The 18,781-nt window shown below is 56.3% G+C and overlaps 4 protein-coding genes across 5 annotated transcripts; 1 reads left to right on the forward strand and 3 right to left on the reverse strand.

Annotated features, from left to right (window-relative positions):
- Positions 1–129: 129 nt before the first annotated feature.
- On the reverse strand, positions 130–2,463 carry LOC140257386 (C-signal-like). Its single transcript, XM_072346677.1, has 6 exons — positions 2,317–2,463; positions 1,963–2,014; positions 1,606–1,793; positions 798–956; positions 546–665; positions 130–243 (listed from the first exon to the last, which is right to left on the reverse strand). The coding sequence occupies exons 1-6, from the start codon at positions 2,461–2,463 to the stop codon at positions 130–132; spliced, it is 780 nt and encodes a 259-aa protein (XP_072202778.1).
- Positions 2,464–4,164: 1,701 nt separating this feature from the next.
- Positions 4,165–6,492, reverse strand: LOC140257387 (C-signal-like). The gene is made up of 6 exons (XM_072346678.1): positions 6,346–6,492; positions 6,003–6,054; positions 5,646–5,833; positions 4,846–5,001; positions 4,581–4,700; positions 4,165–4,278 (listed from the first exon to the last, which is right to left on the reverse strand). Exons 1-6 carry the CDS (start codon positions 6,490–6,492, stop codon positions 4,165–4,167), a joined length of 777 nt encoding a protein of 258 aa, XP_072202779.1.
- A 3,173-nt stretch (positions 6,493–9,665) lies between these two features.
- On the reverse strand, positions 9,666–11,860 carry LOC140257391 (C-signal-like). Its single transcript, XM_072346683.1, has 6 exons — positions 11,714–11,860; positions 11,252–11,303; positions 10,895–11,082; positions 10,370–10,528; positions 10,068–10,187; positions 9,666–9,779 (listed from the first exon to the last, which is right to left on the reverse strand). The coding sequence occupies exons 1-6, from the start codon at positions 11,858–11,860 to the stop codon at positions 9,666–9,668; spliced, it is 780 nt and encodes a 259-aa protein (XP_072202784.1).
- A 3,964-nt stretch (positions 11,861–15,824) lies between these two features.
- On the forward strand, positions 15,825–18,758 carry LOC140257298 (C-signal-like). Of its 2 annotated transcripts, XM_072346510.1 has the most exons (6): positions 15,825–16,004; positions 16,438–16,489; positions 17,030–17,217; positions 17,421–17,579; positions 17,864–17,974; positions 18,482–18,758. In XM_072346510.1, exons 1-6 carry the CDS (start codon positions 15,858–15,860, stop codon positions 18,593–18,595), a joined length of 771 nt encoding a protein of 256 aa, XP_072202611.1. In that variant the 5' UTR covers positions 15,825–15,857; the 3' UTR covers positions 18,596–18,758. The 2 variants fall into 2 exon arrangements, with proteins under 2 accessions (XP_072202611.1, XP_072202612.1); XM_072346511.1 differs by lacking the exon at positions 17,864–17,974 and having other exon boundaries at positions 15,839–16,004; positions 18,482–18,740.
- The last annotated feature ends 23 nt before the right edge of the window (positions 18,759–18,781 follow it).

The raw sequence follows: 18,781 nt of genomic DNA on the forward strand, positions 1-18,781 counted from the left end.
GTGCTGTGGTCAGAGGCAGAGCCAAGAGCATTGCTGTTCTCAGAGATGGGTTTATTGAGGGGGAAGCAGAGGGGAGGCAGCAGCAGAGGGGCCAGTGCCAGGATGCAGGCAGGAGGCCGGGCCAGCACCTCACCAGGGCACAACGTTCCCTTCCCAGTCCAGGAAGGACCCGCTGTCCTTCTCGGAGAGGTTGGAGAGCACCTTCAGCATCCCTCCTACGCTCGCGTCCACCGTCAGCGGGGGCTGCAGGGCAGAGGGAGAAACACAGGCGTGTGTGCCCAAGGGCTGCCCAGGCTGCGCCCTGGAGCCTGGCTGCAGGAAGGCAGAAGCAGAGCCCTGGGAAGAGCTGAGAGCTGGGAAGCCGGGCGGGGGGGCTGCCAGGAGCCAGGGCTGGCGCTGCGCAGGGGTCCCAGGGCAGGGAGAGCTTCCATGGTGCTGATGGAGCAGGGCCCCTGGGGGTGTTGGTGCAGGGCTCCGGGAGACAGCAGCCTCCCATGGGAAACCAGCACGGGCTGTGGATGGACTCAACCTGGGGAGGCTCTTACCGTGGCTCCAGCTGCATTCCCCATGTCTGTTTGCACCCATCCGGGATGGAAAGCTACAGTGAAGATGCCGTGTTCCCGGTAGCCCATGGACTGGCACCTGGTGAGCATGTTGAGAGCAGCCTGTGGGAGACAGCACAGGGATCAGGTAGGAGTCAGGGCCATGTGCTGCAAGAGTGTTGCAGGTACTGCTAGAGATGATACTGGAGGGCTCATGAAGTCATTTGCAGATTGGAGAAGGAACACAGCACATACCTTGCTGCAGCGGTAACAGACTGTTTGTATGGCTTCCCACAGATAGACTTCTTTAATTGAACCCCCAATGCTGGAAATGTTGATGATGGCTGCCTTGCTGCAGCTCATCCCCGAGCCTGGGCTGCCCTGGGCTGCCTTCTTCAGCAGGGGCAGGAACGCCTGTGGGCAGGGGAAGGAGAAGCATGAACAGAGGAGGCTCATTGGAAGGACACATTTCCTTCTGTAGCCGGTCACATCAGAAGCGGAGAATCAGAGGACAGTTGTGGTTGGTAGATATCAATGGAGATCTTTAGGTGCAGCCTTCACTACTCAACCAGATCCACCATGAGTCCATTGCCCAAGACCATGTCCACATGACTTTTGAGTATCTCCAAAGAGGGACATTGGCAGTATCAGCAATCAGCCCATGTCAACACTCAGCCAATCACCAGTGCTCATCACAAACACGGAGTGCAAATTCATGTTCCCCTGGCTCAGGTCATGGTACTCTGCTCCCTGGCATGAGCCCGCACCTCTGCACTCTTATCTTGAGGCCTCAAGCTCCAAAGTGCCAAATTCCTATGCCTGACTCCTGGTCCCAACCAGCAAAGATCATCATGTGCTCAGCCGTTCCAGGACTGATTTCAGCACCTGCTTCTGACAGCAAGAGACCTGACTGGGACTTGAAGTGTGAAGGACCCAACACCAGGGCAAGAAGACAGCAGGAAGAGAGTAGAGGGCACTGTACCATGGGCCCAATTCTTCCTCCATTGAGGACCTCAGGGACGCAGCACCAGGACGTTCCTGGTGCTGTGGGTGACAGCATTACCTGGCTCAGCAGGAGAGGCGCGATGGTGTTGGTTGTGTACACGTCAGACATGTCCTTCAGGGTTTCATTGTCCAGCTTGTTCGCCCTTACGATTCCAGCGTTGTTGATGAGGAGGTTGAGCCCCGAGCCCTTGAGGCGCTCCCCGACGCTGGCTGCGGCCGCCTTGATGCTGGCGGGATCGGTGACTTCTGCAGAGGCGAGGTGGGGAGGTGAGTGCCCGCTGCCCTCGGTGTGTGCCAGCAGGCACAGTGCTGGGACAGAGCCCCTGCAGCAGGGCTGTGGGAGGATGCGGAGCCCATAGAGCGGGGAGCCCAGCTGAGGGACCTTCAGCCTTTGGGCTGCGGCTGTGGCACGTACCGAGCGGGACGATGACCAGGTTGGGGTGCTTGGAGGCCAATTGCTGCAGCTCCTGTCAAAGACGGCTGATGTGAGCCCTATGGCACGCTCTGTTCAGCACGGCTGACACTTTGCCCCCTGCCCTGTGGCACACAGTGCCAGGTAAAGGCAGAAGCAGTAGAAGCAGCTCCCTGACCGACCCCAAGGAGCCCTGGGCACTGTGCACAGCTTGTCCTCTGCCATCCCTGCCCAGCTCTCATGTGCACAGGGCCCAGGGCTGCGGCTCCTTCATCCATTTCATGATCCTTCACACCTCCCCTCTCCTGCACCAGCCCTGCTGTCCCCCACCTCAGCTCCATCCCCTCCCAGCCTCACCTGTGCTCGCTGTCCCTTGGGGTCCCGACAAGTTGCAAAGAGCCACTCAGGTGGGTTTGGCAGTGCCAGCAGGTGCCGGACAAAGCCCAGGCCGATGCCCCTGTTGGCCCCAGTCACCAGAGCGGAGCGGACACGCAGCTCTCCCATTTTGCTTCTCCTGCCTCTAATCCAGCTCACGTTGTTTGCTCGGTGCCCAGATGCTTCTTATAGCATGCTGAACTTACACCCCACCCACACAGGGCTTGCGCAAACCCTTGGCTGTGGGTACAATTTCTCCTGCTCTTTGAACTGTCCAGGACGATGCTCCTAGCCAGAAGCCAGCCTTACTGAAGGGCAGAAGTCGCATTGCTTTACATTTACTAACTTGCTGTCCAGTAATTCCTGACCCCCTCAGTCAATCACCAGCAGCAGCCCTGTCCTGCAGAAGCTGTGCTGGGTGAGGAGATGGGAAGCAGAAAGTGGGAAGGAGACATGATGCCCCGTGGGTCTGCTGGACTTCCACTGAGCTGCTCAACCAGCATCACAAGCCAGATGGGATTTGCACATCATACCCGTGCATAAAGCACTCTGGGCTGATCTCATCCCCCTTTCCCTGTCTATCTCAGTCAGATTGTGCCACAAGCTGCTGTTTTCTGCTCTCCTTTCTTCCAAGCAAATGCTGCATCACCGACGTTGACAGGTGGTGACAGGGAGTGAGATGCATCCCCTGGGCCCCAATGGGATTCTGAAGTGACCTCCTACTTGTTTTGACCACTCATGAGTCTGCGTGGCCTAAGAGATTGTGCCAATGGAACTGGTGCAAGTGCTGGCCAGGGCAGTCAGGGCAGCCACACACATCCTGACCTACGTTGGAAACTGAGCGGCCAACAGGAGCAGGGAAGTGACTGTCCCCTTGTACATGGCTCTGCTGAGACTGCATCTCCAAGACTGGGCTCAGTCTTGGGCCCCTCACTGCCAGAAGGATCTTGGGTTGCTCAAGCAAGTGCAGAGCAGGGCAGTGAAGCAGATATTAAGGAGATGTGAGGATGTGGCTCTTGGGCACCAAGTTTAGTGATGGGATTGGGTGAATCAGGTGGGTGTTGTGAACTTGAAGGTCCTGCCGTGCCCTGAGTCAAACCTGCAGCCCAGATGGATCCCTCAGCTCTCCCTGCCCACCCTGGGCCGCACTGGTCATAGTGGCCCTGGTCCCCTTCAGCAGACACACATGATGGTGCAGCGCAGTGTGCAGGACGTCCCTGTGGCTCTGGGCAGCCTCTTGTGGGAGATGTCTGCAGGAGACCCGCCATGTTCCTCCACTAGGAAGGCAACTGATTGCCCGGGTGACACCAGCTCAGCCCCCACATCACTACCACCCTCCCATGGATGTAGGCAGCATTCCTCATGGCCAACCCCAGCATGCAGCACCCTGCTTCCCTACTGTGCCTGCACTGACTGCTCTCTGCTTTGTGTCCCTGACCTCCTGGGCCCAGATGAGGAAGCTGTGTTGGACAGGTTCGGTCCCTTCCAGCCCCAGGGATCACAACTCCTTGGAGACAGGCTCTGATCCCAGTTCTCTTCACTCCTGGAAGGGGCACTTACAGAACTCACATGTGTCTCTATATGAGGAAACCTTGCAGTAGCTGTGGTTGTGAGCAGAGGGTGCTGATGCACTTGGATGAAGAGCAGAACAACCCTGGGAAGGGGCTGCCCTCCATGAGATCTCAGTGTGTATCAGAGCGTGTTGTGGTCAGAGAGTTGGAGCCAAGAGCACTGCTGTTCTCAGAGCTGGGTTTATTGAGGGGGAAGCAGAGGGGAGGCAGCAGCAGAGGGGCCAGTGCCAGGATGCAGGCAGGAGGCCGGGCCAGCACCTCACCAGGGCACAACGTTCCCTTCCCAGTCCAGGAAGGACCCGCTGTCCTTCTCGGAGAGGTTGGAGAGCACCTTCAGCATCCCTCCTACGCTCGCGTCCACCGTCAGCGGGGGCTGCAGGGCAGAGGGAGAAACACAGGCGTGTGTGCCCAAGGGCTGCCCAGGCTGTGCCCTGGAGCCTGGCTGCAGGAAGGCAGAAGCAGAGCCCTGGGAAGAGCTGAGAGCTGGGAAGCCGGGCGGGGGGGCTGCCAGGAGCCAGGGCTGGCGCTGCGCAGGGGTCCCAGGGCAGGGAGAGCTGCCATGGTGCTGATGGAGCAGGGCCCCTGGGGGTGTTGGTGCAGGGCTCCGGGAGACAGCAGCCTCCCATGGGAAACCAGCACGGGCTGTGGATGGACTCAACCTGGGGAGGCTCTTACCGTGCCTCCTCCTTCATAGCCCAAATCCGTTTGCACCCATCCGGGATGGAAAGCTACAGTGAAGATGCCGTGTTCCCGGTAGCCCAAGGACTGGCACCTGGTGAGCATGTTGAGAGCAGCCTGTGGGAGACAGCACAGATGTCAGGTATCGTTTGGGGATATGTGCTGCAAGAGTGTTGCAGGTACTGCCAGAGATGATACTGGAGGGCTCATGAAGTCACTGGCAGATTGGAGAAGGTTGGCTCTGGCTCAACACAGCACATACCTTGCTGCAGCGATAACAGGCAGCCTGTATGCCTTCCCATAAATAGACTTCTTTGATCGAACCCCCATTGCTGGAAATGTTGATGATGGCTGCCTTGCCACAGCTCATCCCCGAGCCTGGGCTCCCCTGGGCTGCCTTCAGCAGGGGCAGGAACGCCTGTGGGGAGGGGAAGGAGAAGCATGAACAGAGGAGGCTCATTGGAAGGGCACATTTCCTTCCATAGCAGCTCACATCAGGGCCAGAGAATGTGAGAATAGTTTTTGGGAGAGTCCAAAGATGTAGATCATCTTGTGCAACCTCCCCTACCCAACCAGAGTCAAGAAGAGCCCATTGTCCAAGCCCATGTCCACATGTTTCTTGAGCATCTCCAAGGAGGGACATGGACAATGTCAGTGATCAGCCTCAGAAAGCACTCAGCCACCCACCAGCGCTCAGCACAAAGGCAGAGGGCAGATTATTGTTCCCATGGCTCAGGACATGGTACTCTGCTCTCTTGCATGGGCCCATACGTCTGCACTCTCATCACATCTGACTGAGAGACCTCACAGACCAAAGTGCCATATTCTTCAACCTAAAGACATGTATCAGCCATGAAAGGGCATTATGTGCTCAGCCGTTCCAGGACTGATTTCAGTACCTACTTCTGACAGCAAGAGACCTTGAAGTGTGAAGGACCCAACACCATTCAAGAAGGCAGAGAGTAGAGGAAGGTGATGCCCCACAGGCCCCATCCTTCCTCCATTGAGGACCTCTGGGACGCAGCACCGGGATGTTCCTGGTGCTGTGGGTGACAGCATTACCTGGCCCAGCAGGAGAGGCGCGATGGTGTTGGTTGTGTACACGTCGGACATGTCCTTCAGGGTTTCATTGTCCAGCTTGTTTGCCCTTACGATTCCAGCGTTGTTGATGAGGAGGTTGAGCCCCGAGCCCTTGAGGCGCTCCCCGACGCTGGCTGCGGCCGCCTTGATGCTGGCGGGATCGGTGACTTCTGCAGAGGCGAGGTGGGGAGGTGAGTGCCCGCTGCCCTCGGTGTGTGCCAGCAGGCACAGTGCTGGGACAGAGCCCCTGCAGCAGGGCTGTGGGAGGATGCGGAGCCCATAGAGCGGGGAGCCCAGCTGAGGGACCTTCAGCCTTTGGGCCGCGGCTGTGGCACGTACCGAGTGGGACGATGACCAGGTTGGGGTGCTTGGAGGCCAATTGCTGCAGCTCCTGTCAAAGAGGCTGATGTGAGCCATATGGCACGCTCTGATCCGCACAGCCATCACCAGACCTTTGCCTCCAGCCCTGGGACTCACAAGGCCAGGAAGAAGGAGCAGCTCCCTGCCTGACCCCAAGGAGCCCTGGGCACCCCATACACATCAAGTCCTGTTGCCATCCTTCCCCAGTTCTCCTGTGCCTGATGTCTGGTGCTGCAGCTCCCTTGTTGAGACCTCCACACCTCCCCTCTCCTGCACCAGCCCTGCTGTCCCCCACCTCAGCTCCATCCCCTCCCAGCCTCACCTGTGCTCGCTGTCCCTTGGGGTCCCGGCAGCCTGCAAAGACCCACTCGGGTGGGTTTGGCAGTGCCAGCAGGTGCCGGACAAAGCCCAGGCCGATGCCCCTGTTGGCCCCAGTTACTAGAGCGGAGCGGACACGCAGCTCTCCCATTTTGCTTCTCCTGCCTCTGCTCCAGCTCACGTTGTTTGCTCGGTGCCCCAGTGCTTCTTATAGCATGCTGAACTTACACCACACCCACACAGGGCTTGTGCAAACCCTTGATTCTGGGTACAATCTCACCTGCCCTAAACTTTTCACGATTATGTTCCTGGCTGGAAGCCTGCCTTACTGTAGGGCAGAAGTCACATTGCTCTATATTTACTAACTTGCTCTCCGGTGACATGTACCCCCTCAATCGATCACCAGCAGCAGCCCTGTCCTGCAGAAGCTGTGCTGGGTGAGGAGATTGGAAGCAGAAAGTGGGAAGGAGACATGATGCCCCGTGGGTCTGCTGGACTTCCACTGAACTGCTCCACCAGCATCACAAGGCAGATGGGATTTGCACATCGTACCCATGCATAAAGCACTCTGGGCTGATCTCGTCCCCCTTTCCCTGTCTGTCTCAGTCAGATTGTGCCACAAGCTGCTGTTTTCTGCTCTCCTTTCTTCCAAGCAAATGCCCCATCTCTGATTGTCCCATTAAAGCTTCATGGAGCACATCTCACATGTCCTGCTTGCTGAAGGATGCAGACCTGCTTTCACTCTCAGCTTTCTCACCTTGCTCACGTTATTGTGTCTCCTTGCATTTTGCAATTGTTCATTGCACAAGAGCGCTCCCATTTCAGTCACTTAGGAAGACATTGCCACCAAGACGACACTTTTACTCTCTCCTTTCTGCTGTCCATCCCTTTTCTTTCAGCACAGTGTCCTTGTGGCCCTACACGCCTTCCTGCACCAGCACGCTCTGATCTGTTCCTGCTGTGCTGCTCGAATAAGGCCATGCTTTCATCTTTTTGGTGCAGCGCTGCTCTGTGCTCATCACCACTTTGAGCCTCCCAGTCCTGCAGCTGTCCATGAGTTCTGGCTGAGGCTGCTCTCTCACTGAGCACTGTTCATTCTCTCTGCCCCAGCCCACCTCCTGCCTTCCTATCCCCTGATAGTTCTTTTCTATGACCTTCTCTCTATCACCACCATCTTTCTGTGCCCACAGACCAGCACTAGCAGATATATTCTGCTTGCAGAAGAATGCTCTGCCCTTTCATGGAATGGTTCCATGTTTTTCCTTTCCTGCAGGTTGCCTCAGAACCAGATAAAACCCAAACCAGCTCTTTCATCTCCGCAGTTTCTGCTGTGTCATGTTGGTTTTGAACCATTCTGTTGTTTTAGAGCCTTAATGCTATACTGTTGACTTTGCACTGGGGCCTTGTGCTGGATTATTGCCCATAAAATCCTAAGCAAGCATTCCCTTGGCAGGGGTCATAGTCTAGCCCGACATAAACACACCCAAAGAGAAGAGTCAGCCTTGCTGGGGTGGCAGTGGAGTCTCAGCCCAAGTGCTGCTGTCCCCAAGGCCTGGCTGTGGAAGGCTGAGCCATTCTTGCACAGACAGACCTTTCAGCTGAACAAAAGCAGTGTTTGTCAGGGTGCTGCAGGGCCCATGGGTGTATCCCATCCTGTCTGCCCGCTGACAGCCACATTTCTCCTATGGATGCTTTCTATCTTAGCGTGCTGCTGGCAGTTGGGGCACGATTGCACCTTCCAAGCTCCCAGTGGCCGCAAGCTCAGTGTGAGCACTCACCCAGGTATTTGCACAAAGGGCAATTCCAAAGTCACTGCAGAAGTGTTGGGAAACAGCCTGTTGTTTGTTGGGCTGAAGAACAGGGGAACGGCACTATTATCTTCATTATGCTTGATCTACTGTGTAAGAGGTGGTAAGGGAGCTGCCTTCCATTAAGGCTACTGGCTTTACAATGCACATCTCTGTCCAACTCCAGCTCTCCTGAGCCCGGATCCCACGTGGCAATGAGCCTGATGTGCTTCATGCCTTTTCTTCTTCAGTCCTTATGAGAAAGCTGGGAGGGAACCCAGGCCCCTGCCTTGTCAGGTGGTGACAGGGAGTGAGACGCAGCCCCTGGGCTCCAATGGGATTCTGAAGTGACCTCCTACTTGTTTTGACCACTCATGATTCTGCGTGGCCTAAGAGATTGTGCCAATGGAACTGGTGCAAGTGCTGGCCAGGGCAGTCAGCAATGTACCAGCAGTGCTGGAGAGCTGGGGAGGTGCCAGCAGAGTGCAGGTGAGCAGCAGCTGTGACTGCAGAGCATGAGAAGGGCAGGAAGAGCGATCCAGGGAATCACAAGTCATCACTGTGCTCTTGGAAGCAGGGAACGTAATGGAACAGACCATCCTGAGTGCCAACGTGGCCCAGAGGGGAGTCTCTGATGATGAAAAAGCAGCCAGGCTGGCCATGCTGAAAGGGTCCTAACGAATGGGGTTTGGCCCAGCTGGCTGCTAGTCACTGTTGCTGTTCCCCATTCATTAAGTCTTGGGGCCAGTTTTGTTTGGCATTTCTTCCTGTGATCTCGATGAGGGGATGGAGAGGTCAGCAGGGTCAATCCTGCAGCCCAGATGGACCCCTCAGCTCTCCCTGCCCACCCTGGGCCGAAGTGGTCATAGTGGCCCTGGTCCCCTACAGCAGACACACATGATGGTGCAGCGCAGTGTGCAGGACGTCCCTGTGGCTCTGGGCAGCCTCTTGTGGGAGATGTCTGCAGGAGACCTGCCATGTTCCTCCACTGGGAAGGCAACTGATTGCCCGGGTGACACCAGCTCACCCCCACATCACTACCACCCTCCCATGGATGTAGGCAGCATTCCCCATAGCCAACCCCAGCATGCAGCACCCTGCTTCCCTGCTGTGCCTGCGCTGACTGCTCTCCGCTTTGTGTCCCTGACCTCCTGGGCCCAGATGAGGAAGCTGTGTTGGACAGGTTTTGTCCCTTCCAGCCCCAGGGATCACAACTCCTTGGAGACAGGCTCTGATCCCAATCCTCTTCACTCCTGGAAGAGGCACTTGCAGAACTCACATGTGTCTCCTATGGGGATACCTTGCAGTGGCTGTGGTTACGAGCAGAGGGTGCTGATGCACTTGGATGAGGAGCGGAACTGCCCTGGGAAGGAGCTGCCCTCCATGAGATCTCAGTGTGCATCAGAGCGTGTTGTGGTCAGAGGCAGAGCCAAGAGCATTGCTGTTCTCAGAGATGGGTTTATTGAGGGGGAAGCAGAGGGGAGGCAGCAGCAGAGGGGCCACTGCCAGGATGCAGGCAGGAGGCCGGGCCAGCACCTCACCAGGGCACAACGTTCCCTTCCCAGTCCAGGAAGGACCCGCTGTCCTTCTCGGAGAGGTTGGAGAGCACCTTCAGCATCCCTCCTACGCTCGCGTCCACCGTCAGTGGGGGCTGCAGGGCAGAGGGAGAAACACAGGCGTGTGTGCCCAAGGGCTGCCCAGGCTGTGCCCTGGAGCCTGGCTGCAGGAAGGCAGAAGCAGAGCCCTGGGAAGAGCTGAGAGCTGGGAAGCTGGGCGGGGGGGCTGCCAGGAGCCAGGGCTGGTGCTGCGCAGGGGTCCCAGGGCAGGGAGAGCTGCCATGGTGCTGATGGAGCAGGGCCCCTGGGGGTGTTGGTGCAGGGCTCCGGGAGACAGCAGCCTCCCAGGGCTGTGGATTGACCCAATATGGGGAGGCTCCTACCATGTCTCCAACTTTTTTTCCCATGTCTGTTTGCACCCATCCAGGATGGAATGACATGCAGAGGATGCCGTGTTCCCTGTAGCCCCTGGACTGGCACCTGGTGAGCATGTTGAGAGCAGCCTGTTGAGACAGCACAGGGATCAGGTAGGAATTGGGGCCACGTGCTATGAAAGGAGAGGTGAGTGACAGGAGCTCAAGTACAGTAGAGAGAGGTGCAGAGACAATCAGAGATGTCACCAGAGGTCTCCTGCAGTCATTTGCAGACTAAAGAATGTTTGGCTAATGTCCAGTATGTCACAGACCTTGCTGCAGCGATAAGAGAGGCACTGTTCGGATTCCCATAGAAGCATATCTTTGATTGAACCAGCAGTGCTGGAAATGTTGATGATGGCTGCCTTGCTGCAGCTCATCCCTGAGCCTGGGTTCCCCTGGGCTGCCTTCTTCAGTAGGGGCAGGAACGCCTGTGGGGAGGGGAAGGAGAAGCATGAACAGAGGAGGGTTATTGGAAGGGCACGTTTCCTTCCATGGCAGGTCATATGAGAACCACAAAGCGAGAGGACAGTTGTGGTTGGTAGATATCACTGGAGATCACCCGGTGCAACCTGCACTACTCAGGCAGAGCTACCAAGCGCCCAATGCCAGGACTGTGTGCAGGTGACTTTGGAGGATTTGCAAGGAGGGACAGCCAACAACTGCTGTGGTCAGTCCCTGCCGGCACTCAGACACCCATCAATGCACCCTGTCCCACCATCTCCTTTTCCTCCTCCATCAAAGGCATCAAATCCACAGAACGGGGACGTTCCTGGCGCTGTGGGTGAGCACAGTACCTGGCCCAGCAGCAGGGGCGCGATGGTGTTGGTGGTGTACACCTGGGACATGTCCTTCAGTGTCTCGGTGTCAAGCGAGTTGGCCTTCAGAGCAGCGGCGTTGTTGATGAGGAGGTTGAGCCCCGAGCCCTTGAGGCGCTCCCCGACGCTGGCTGCGGCCGCCTTGATGCTGGCGGGATCGGTGACTTCTGCAGAGGCGAGGTGGGGAGGTGAGTGCCCGCTGCCCTCGGTGTGTGCCAGCAGGCACAGTGCTGGGACAGAGCCCCTGCAGCAGGGCTGTGGGAGGATGCGGAGCCCATAGAGCGGGGAGCCCAGCTGAGGGACCTTCAGCCTTTGGGCTGCGGCTGTGGCACGTACCGAGCGGGACGATGACCAGGTTGGGGTGCTTGGAGGCCAATTGCTGCAGCTCCTGTGAGAGAAGAGACTACGTGGGCACAGACCAGCAGGTCCAAGTGCACACTCTCTTGGCCTTCTCCTGGCATCCTCTCTTGCCGAGTGCCCTGCTTGGGCTGTCCCACTCCCTGCAAACATGTCTCTGTACATCCTGTATTCTTCACATGGCACACATCACACTCTTCCCATCAAGGCAGGAACCATCCCTTTGCCTCCAGCCCCAGGACACGCAGTGCCAGGCAGAGGGAGCAGCTCCCGACACCAAGGAACCCTGGGCACCCCATTGCTTGCTTATGGCCATCCCTCCCCAGTTCTCCTGTGCCTGATATCCGGGGCTGCTGCTCCCTGGTTGAGACCTTCACACCTCCCCTCTCCTGCACCAGCCCTGCTGTCCCCCACCTCAGCTCCATCCCCTCCCAGCCTCACCTGTGCTCGCTGTCCCTTGGGGTCCCGACAAGTTGCAAAGAGCCACTCGGGTGGGTTTGGCAGTGCCAGCAGGTGCCGGACAAAGCCCAGGCCGATGCCCCTGTTGGCCCCAGTCACCAGAACGGAGCGGACATGCAGCTCTCCCATTTTGCTTCTCCTGCCTCTGCTCCAGCTCACGTTGTCTGTGTGGTTCCCACGTGCTTCTTATAGCATGCTGAGCAGACAGCCCACCTGCCGAGGGCTTGCACAAACCCTTGTCTCTGTTTGCGGTATCTCCTGCTCTTTGAACTGTCTGGGACACAGCTCCTGCCTGAGAGCTAACATTGCAAAGGGCAAAAATCAGTTCCACTTTTCAATGCGAATTCGGCCTTAAGTTGCGTGGAAGGTGAGCGTGTGCTCCTACAGGGGTTTCTGGTCGAGGTCTTTTTCCAGTGCCACATAATTATGAAGAAAGAGAGGCAGCCATGAAGAATGTGCAGGGACACAAACTGGACCTAAAAAGGAGAAGGGACGTGTTTGTGTGAACCCAACCGGGTCTTGCACTCCTGAGTGAGGGTATGAGTGAGTGAGATAGCTTGTTCCATCAAGGGTTCCTCATTGGGCAGCTCGAAAATGGGAAACTGAGGCCAAAGTCAGAACCCAAATATGTCAAGAGACAGCTTGGAGAAAGCAGCCATGGAGACAACAACAAGAGATGGATCTTCCTGTGTCACTGCCTGATGAGATAGTGAGAAAGCAGAGGTTCCACTTCCTGCAGATAACTGAGCAGGATCTCATGTGATAGATGAGGGGAAATGGTTTCAAACAGAAAGAGGGGAGTTTTGAATGGACATTGAAGCACTGTGGACACGCAGCTCTCCCATTTTGCTTCTCCTGCATCTGCTCCAGCTCACGTTGTTTGTTCGGTGCCCAAAAGCTTCCTGTAGCATAGTGACCTTCCTGCTCACCCCTTGCGCAAACCCTGGGTTATGTTTGATATCTCTCATTCTCTGAACTACCTGGGATACAGCTCTTGGCTGAGAACCACCTTTTCTAAAAGGCAAAACAATTTACCTGCTTTTATAGCAAATTGGTTATCTGGTGACACCTGAGACCTCAATCGATGCCAGCAGCAGCCTTGACCTGCAGAAGCTGTGCTGGGTGAGGAGATGGGAAGCAGAAAGTGGGAAGGAGACATGATGAAAATGTGGGTCTGCTGGACTTCCACTGAGCTGCTCCACCAGCATCACAAGCCAGATGGGATTTGCACATCGTACCCGTGCATGAAGCACTCTGGGCTGATCTCATCCCCCTTTCCCTCTCTGTCTCAGTCGGATTGTGCCACAAGCTGCTGTTTTCTGCTCTCCTTTCTTCCAAGCAAATGCCCCGTCTCTGATTGTCCCATTAAAGCTTCATGGAACACGTCTCACATGTCCTGCTTGCTGAAGGATGCAGACCTGCTTTCACTCTCAGCCTTCTCACCTTGCTCACGTTATCGTGTCTCCTTGCATTTTGCAATTGTTCATTGCACAAGAGCACCAACATTTCAGTCACTTAGGAAGACATTGCCACCAAGACGACACTTTTACTCTCTCCTTTCTGCTGTCCATCCCTTTTCTTTCAGCACAGTGTCCTTGTGGCCCTACACGCCTTCCTGCACCAGCACGCTCTGATCTGTTCCTGCTGTGCTGCTCGACTAAGGCCATGCTTTCATCTTCTTGGTGCAGCGCTGCTCTGTGCTCATCACCACTTTGAGCCTTGCAGTCCTGCAGCTGTCCCTGTCCATGAGTTCTGGCTGAGGCTGATCTCTCTCATTGAGCACTGTTCATTCTCTCTGCCCCAGCCCACCTCCCAGCCTGCAGGCCTGGCTTTCTACACCCAGGTAATTCTTTTCCATGGCCTTTTCTCTATTCTCACTGTCTTTTCATGGCCACAGACCATCACTCCACCAGCTGATATCTGCCATTGGTAGGAAACAACAACCCTCCTTGCTGGGCTGACTATGGAGTCTTGGCACAAGCGCTGCCCTCCCCAGGTCTCACATGGGCAGAATCTGCCTTGTCATGCTGCAAGGAGTCAGGACATGACTCCACCTTCCACACCATCTGCAGCTGAAAGCTCCCTTCTGTTCACACCCATCCATCTGTTTGCACAGAGGGCAATTACAAAGGCCTTGGGAAATACGGTGTTGTTTGTTAGGCTGAGAAACAGGGGCATGGCACAGTTATCTTTGCTATGTTTAATCCATCATGTAAGCAGCAGTAAACGTGCTGCCTTTTATTGAGATTCATGGCTTTACAACGTGTTCAAGGCTAAACAGGCTCATGTCTTCACTTATCAATCAGTTACTAAAGAATAGAGAGGCAGCAGTGAATGAACAGCTAAGCAAGGGGTGGCTTGGGGCTCGCTCCTGCCACTGCCTGAATGGTGAAGCTGGGCAAGTCATATCAGCCCTGTGTGACTCGTTGCCTTTTCTGCCTTAGGAATACTACTGGCACCACATTGTGAAGGGTTTGAGCAGGGATCCAGAGTGAGACTAAAAGGACGTGTCTCCTTTTGAACCTCGTAGTGGTTTTTCTGGTTCAGAAGTTCCTGTTCCAAGGGTCTCTTGTAAGCAATGCATTTCTGAAGCTCCCAAACAGACATGGAGGTCTTGATGGAGCCACACTGGATGCTGATGGGAGCCGACCACAAGACCAAACAAGGCCCAGAATGCAGAAAGCACTTTCACTCCCTTGCACTCAAGCAAGGCTCAGGAAATGGAGGTGGAGCAGCATCTGGTAACTCTTTTATCCTCTATGGGATGGAGCACAGAGGAGCCAGCCTTATTGCAGTGCTGCTGGATTTTAGTATGGCAAAGGGGCACAACCACCTCCTGATGGAATGAAGCTTGAGTAGATGGCTGGGAGAAGCGCCTGGGCTCCTGGGATACAACATGGAAGATGTAGTTGTGTACTCGAAACAGACCTAGGACACAGAATCACAGGACATCCTGAGTTGGAAGGAACTCGTGTTTAATTAGCTGACAACACTGGAAGGCTTTGTGGTAGATCTGCAAGACTCCTCTATGCAGTAAAAGCATGACACAGTGATGGTGCAGATGCTGTAACTGCTACGCCATTCTCACTGCCATTTCAAATCAGGAGAAGTTTGTTGGCCCTAAAGCTCCTGATACAGCTCCCACGGCTTTATTTGCAACACTCCTCTCTGTGATTGCTTTACAAGCCTTCCCACACCTTGACCGTGCCAGGAGCTGTAATCATACCTGCTATCACCACGTGCACACTCACAACACTGACCTCATAGAGGGGAAAAGTTACAGGTAAAAACACAGCATTTGTAAACATACTCGTATCTCTACAGCCAAGCACCCCAAGGTTTGGTAATAGAATAATGCCAGGCCTCAGAAAAGTACCAAGGCTTTTCCTTCTTCTTCTCTTCTCTTCTCTTCTCTTCTCTTCTCTTCTCTTCTCTTCTCTTCTCTTCTCTTCTCTTCTCTTCTCTTCTCTTCTCTTCTCTTCTCTTCTCTTCTCTCCTCTCCTCTCCTCTCCTCTCCTCTCCTCTCCTCTCCTCTCCTCTCCTCTCCTCTCCTCTCCTCTCCTCTCCTCTCCTCTCCTCTCCTCTCCTCTCCTCTCCTCTCCTCTCCTCTCCTCTCCTCTCCTCTCCTCTCCTCTCCTCTCCTCTCCTCTCCTCTCCTCTCCTCTCCTCTCCTCTCCTCTCCTCTCCTCTCCTCTCCTCTCCTCTCCTCTCCTCTCCTCTCTCTCCCTTTATTCTTTCTCTCCTTCCTTTTCTCTTTCTCCCTCTCCGTTTCCATTCTCCCTGCAGTCTCACAGAACACTCCCAACATTCAGCTAACAGAACTGCTCAAAACCACTCGTGTTTCCAAGCCCAGAACGGAGCAGAGCAATGCACACACCCTGGAGTGCGTTCAACAAGGGCTGCTTGGGGTAACGCTTTTCTCAGGGCTCTTTTTACTACTCACGATTGATTTTCTGGTCTATTTACTTGTGCTGGCGGCGTTTCAGTTCAGTGTTTGTGCAAAGAAGGAATGTAAACCAGCACCACAAGGGCATCCTCTGTGCACGCAGGGCTGAAGCATTGCGCTGGGCCCCAGGAGGGAGGTGCCAGGCTGGGCCCTCCCAGGGCAGCGGGCAGGCAGGGGGGCATGGCGGCTCTGCGGGCCCAGTGCGTGCTGCTCACCGGCTCCAACCGCGGCATCGGGCTGGAGTTGGTCAGGCAGCTGCTTGGGGGGCCTCATCCACCCACACACATCTTTGCGACCTGCCGGGACCCCGAGGGGCCGCGGGGGAAGGTCAGCGTTGGGTGGGGGCTGCGGCGGGTGGGCTGAGGGGCAGTGGGGGTGAGGGCGGCAGGAAGGCCGCAGTGCCTTGATGGTGAGGGCTGAGCTGAGCTGAGGGCAAGGTTGGCAGCCTGCTGGTGTCTGAGTGCGGCCATCATAGCGCTGGGTTGGCCGAGAGGTGGAGCAAATACAGTTGTTGTGGGGAGGAACCACGTTAATGCTGTCACTCCTCGTCGCCCTGCAGATGTTGGGGTGAGAGGCGGCTGGGGGGCAGCTGGGCTGCAGGGGGGGAAATGCGCCCTGGCCATCACAGGGTGCTGAGGAGTGTTTGCCAGTGTTCCCCATGCCCAGCCCAGACTTCAGAAGGGATGACTATGGTCGGCCTGGCATTGCCCTTGGCATCACAGCCACCTCCTGCTGATGGTGTCTGTGTTTCTTTTCACAGGAGCTGAGAGATCTGGCATCCAAACACCCAAACCTGGTGCTGGTGAAGCTGGGTAGGTGTGCTCTGCCTGTTGGCCGATACCTTCGTGCCACCAAACACACTGGCCCAATTTCTCCTCCCATCCCTGTTCGCGGGCTCTGCGTTTGGCTCCACATCCCAACATTTGCCTTCAAGTGCTGCTACCACCCAAAGCCCAATTCCTCCACCCTGCTTCATCTCACACCTCCCACAGCTACAGCATCGCACTCCCCTGTGGCCACAGGATGGGGTTCTTCTGGAGACCAACCATGGGCCGTCTCCCTGGGGACTGACCCCCCCCCCATGGCAGCAGCGCTTTGCCACCATAGGGTTGTCCGCAGGGCACCCCGCGCACTGCAGAGATTTTGGGTGCCAGGGTGCTCTGAGCTGGTTGCACAGCACCCTCTGGTGCCCACAAGGGGAAGAGACAAGCACACGTCGGGACTTTAACCCGTACCTTCCCCCCAAGCCCCTCGGGTGGACCCCAGCCCCGGGGATGACGAGGATGTTCCAGCGTTCAGGAACAAACGTAAGCAGGGCAATGGGACCGAAGCTGATTGTCTGCCGTTTGCAGATGTTGCAGATCCCTCGGCGATCGTCAGCGCAGCAAAGATTGTGGAGGGGAAGCTGAACGGCGCGGGGCTGAACCTGCTGATAAACAACGCTGGCATCTTTACGCCGGTGTCACTGGAGACGGTGGACTCCGAGGAGATGATACGGGCATACAAGACCAATGCGGTGGGACCGCTGCTGATGGCCCAGGTAACTCTGCCTTCTGTTCCTTGTGGCTTCAGCCGTGTGCCTCTCTGGTCACTGTGAAGGTCCCGTAAGGCTTTTGGAAGCTTCCAAAAGGTGGATGTGGGAAGGAGAGGATGGTGCTAGCTGGTGCTCACACCCCTCTCTCTTGGGCAGCAGCAGGTAGGCCAGCTTGGGGCATGGGCACCCACCAGGCTGCTCGTTCCCAGGCGTTCCTGCCTCTCTTGAAGAAAGCTGCCCAGGACAGCAAGGAAAAAGGACTGAGTTGCAACAAGGCAGCCATCATCAACATCTCCACCGTCTTGGGGTCTATTGAGAGAACTCCTGAGTCCTACTTCAAGCCGGTCATCTCCTACCGCTGCAGCAAGGTAAGGAGATGGAGGCTCAGGAGCTGGCTGGGAGTCAGAGCTGGCCCTTGCCAGGCCTGGTCTTAAGGCTGCTCCTGAGCTTATGAGATGGAGGAATGTAAATGTGTAGTTCACCATCTAAGCTCTCTAGGCTCCTCCATGCCCATTCCCTGCCCACCTAGAGGATACTGGCACTGTGCACCACCTCCTGAAGACCTGGCATTGCTTTTTCTCCCTCACCTTGCAGCAGAGATGGGGTTGGAGGTTGGTGCGTGGCACACTCTAATGCTTCCTCCCTCCCCCAGGCTGCTCTCAACATGCTCACCAGGTGCCAGGCTCTGACCTACGGCGAGGCTGGGATCCTGTGCGTGGCACTTCACCCCGGCTGGGTGAAAACTGACATGGGCACCCAGGAGGTGGGTGCAGGCTGAGCTTCTGCAGGACACGGGCCTCTCTGCACAGGGCACCTTGGAAGTGGCATCGGCACATGCCCTGTGCCAGAGCCTCCACCTGAGGCTGGAGGAGGCTGGTTTGGGGGGACAAGGCTTTGGGCTGTCCCAAAGATGTGCTGCCATGAGATCTCCATCTCATAGGACTCATCCTGTGAGGGGTTGTTCACACTGCAGGATCCCTGTCTTGGGGTGGAGGACGGAGTCCTTGTAGCCATGGGGAGTTGATAAAACTGCCTCCCACTTGCAGCAGGACCTTCTACATGGCCTTCTCTGTGTGTCCTGGAGCTGCCCCTAAACCTGCATCTTAGCCCAAGCCACCTCCATCCAAACCATGCAGATACCCAAATGTTCTCCCATCCCATCTCCTGTGGCTCTCCCCAGCCTGGGGGCAGGGAGCTTTGCTGGGATGGGTGTGAGCTGGGATGGGTGCTGGTGGGCCTCAGCCCTGCTCCTCACTGATGCCCTTTGCAGGCTGACCTGACAGTGGACACGAGTGTGCAGGGGCTGCTGTCAGTGCTGCCCATCCTCTCTGAGAAGCACAACGGGATGCTGCTCAACTGGGAAGGCAAAGCAATTCCATGGTGAGCCCCTGTGAGGGACCACACAGTGCCAGGGGTACCCTGAGTTCCCAGGATGCTCATCATGGTGTGGCATGCAAGTAACCTACCCAGGACTCTGCCACTGGCTGTGCAGGGCAGGCTGTGATCCCTGCATCTGAATGGCTAATAAACACGATGATCAATTAATGCATTTCCCAGCTGCAGTGCTCTC

The sequence above is a fragment of the Excalfactoria chinensis genome, chromosome 11 (genome assembly GCF_039878825.1).
Source record: "Excalfactoria chinensis isolate bCotChi1 chromosome 11, bCotChi1.hap2, whole genome shotgun sequence".
NCBI lineage: Eukaryota > Metazoa > Chordata > Aves > Galliformes > Phasianidae > Excalfactoria > Excalfactoria chinensis.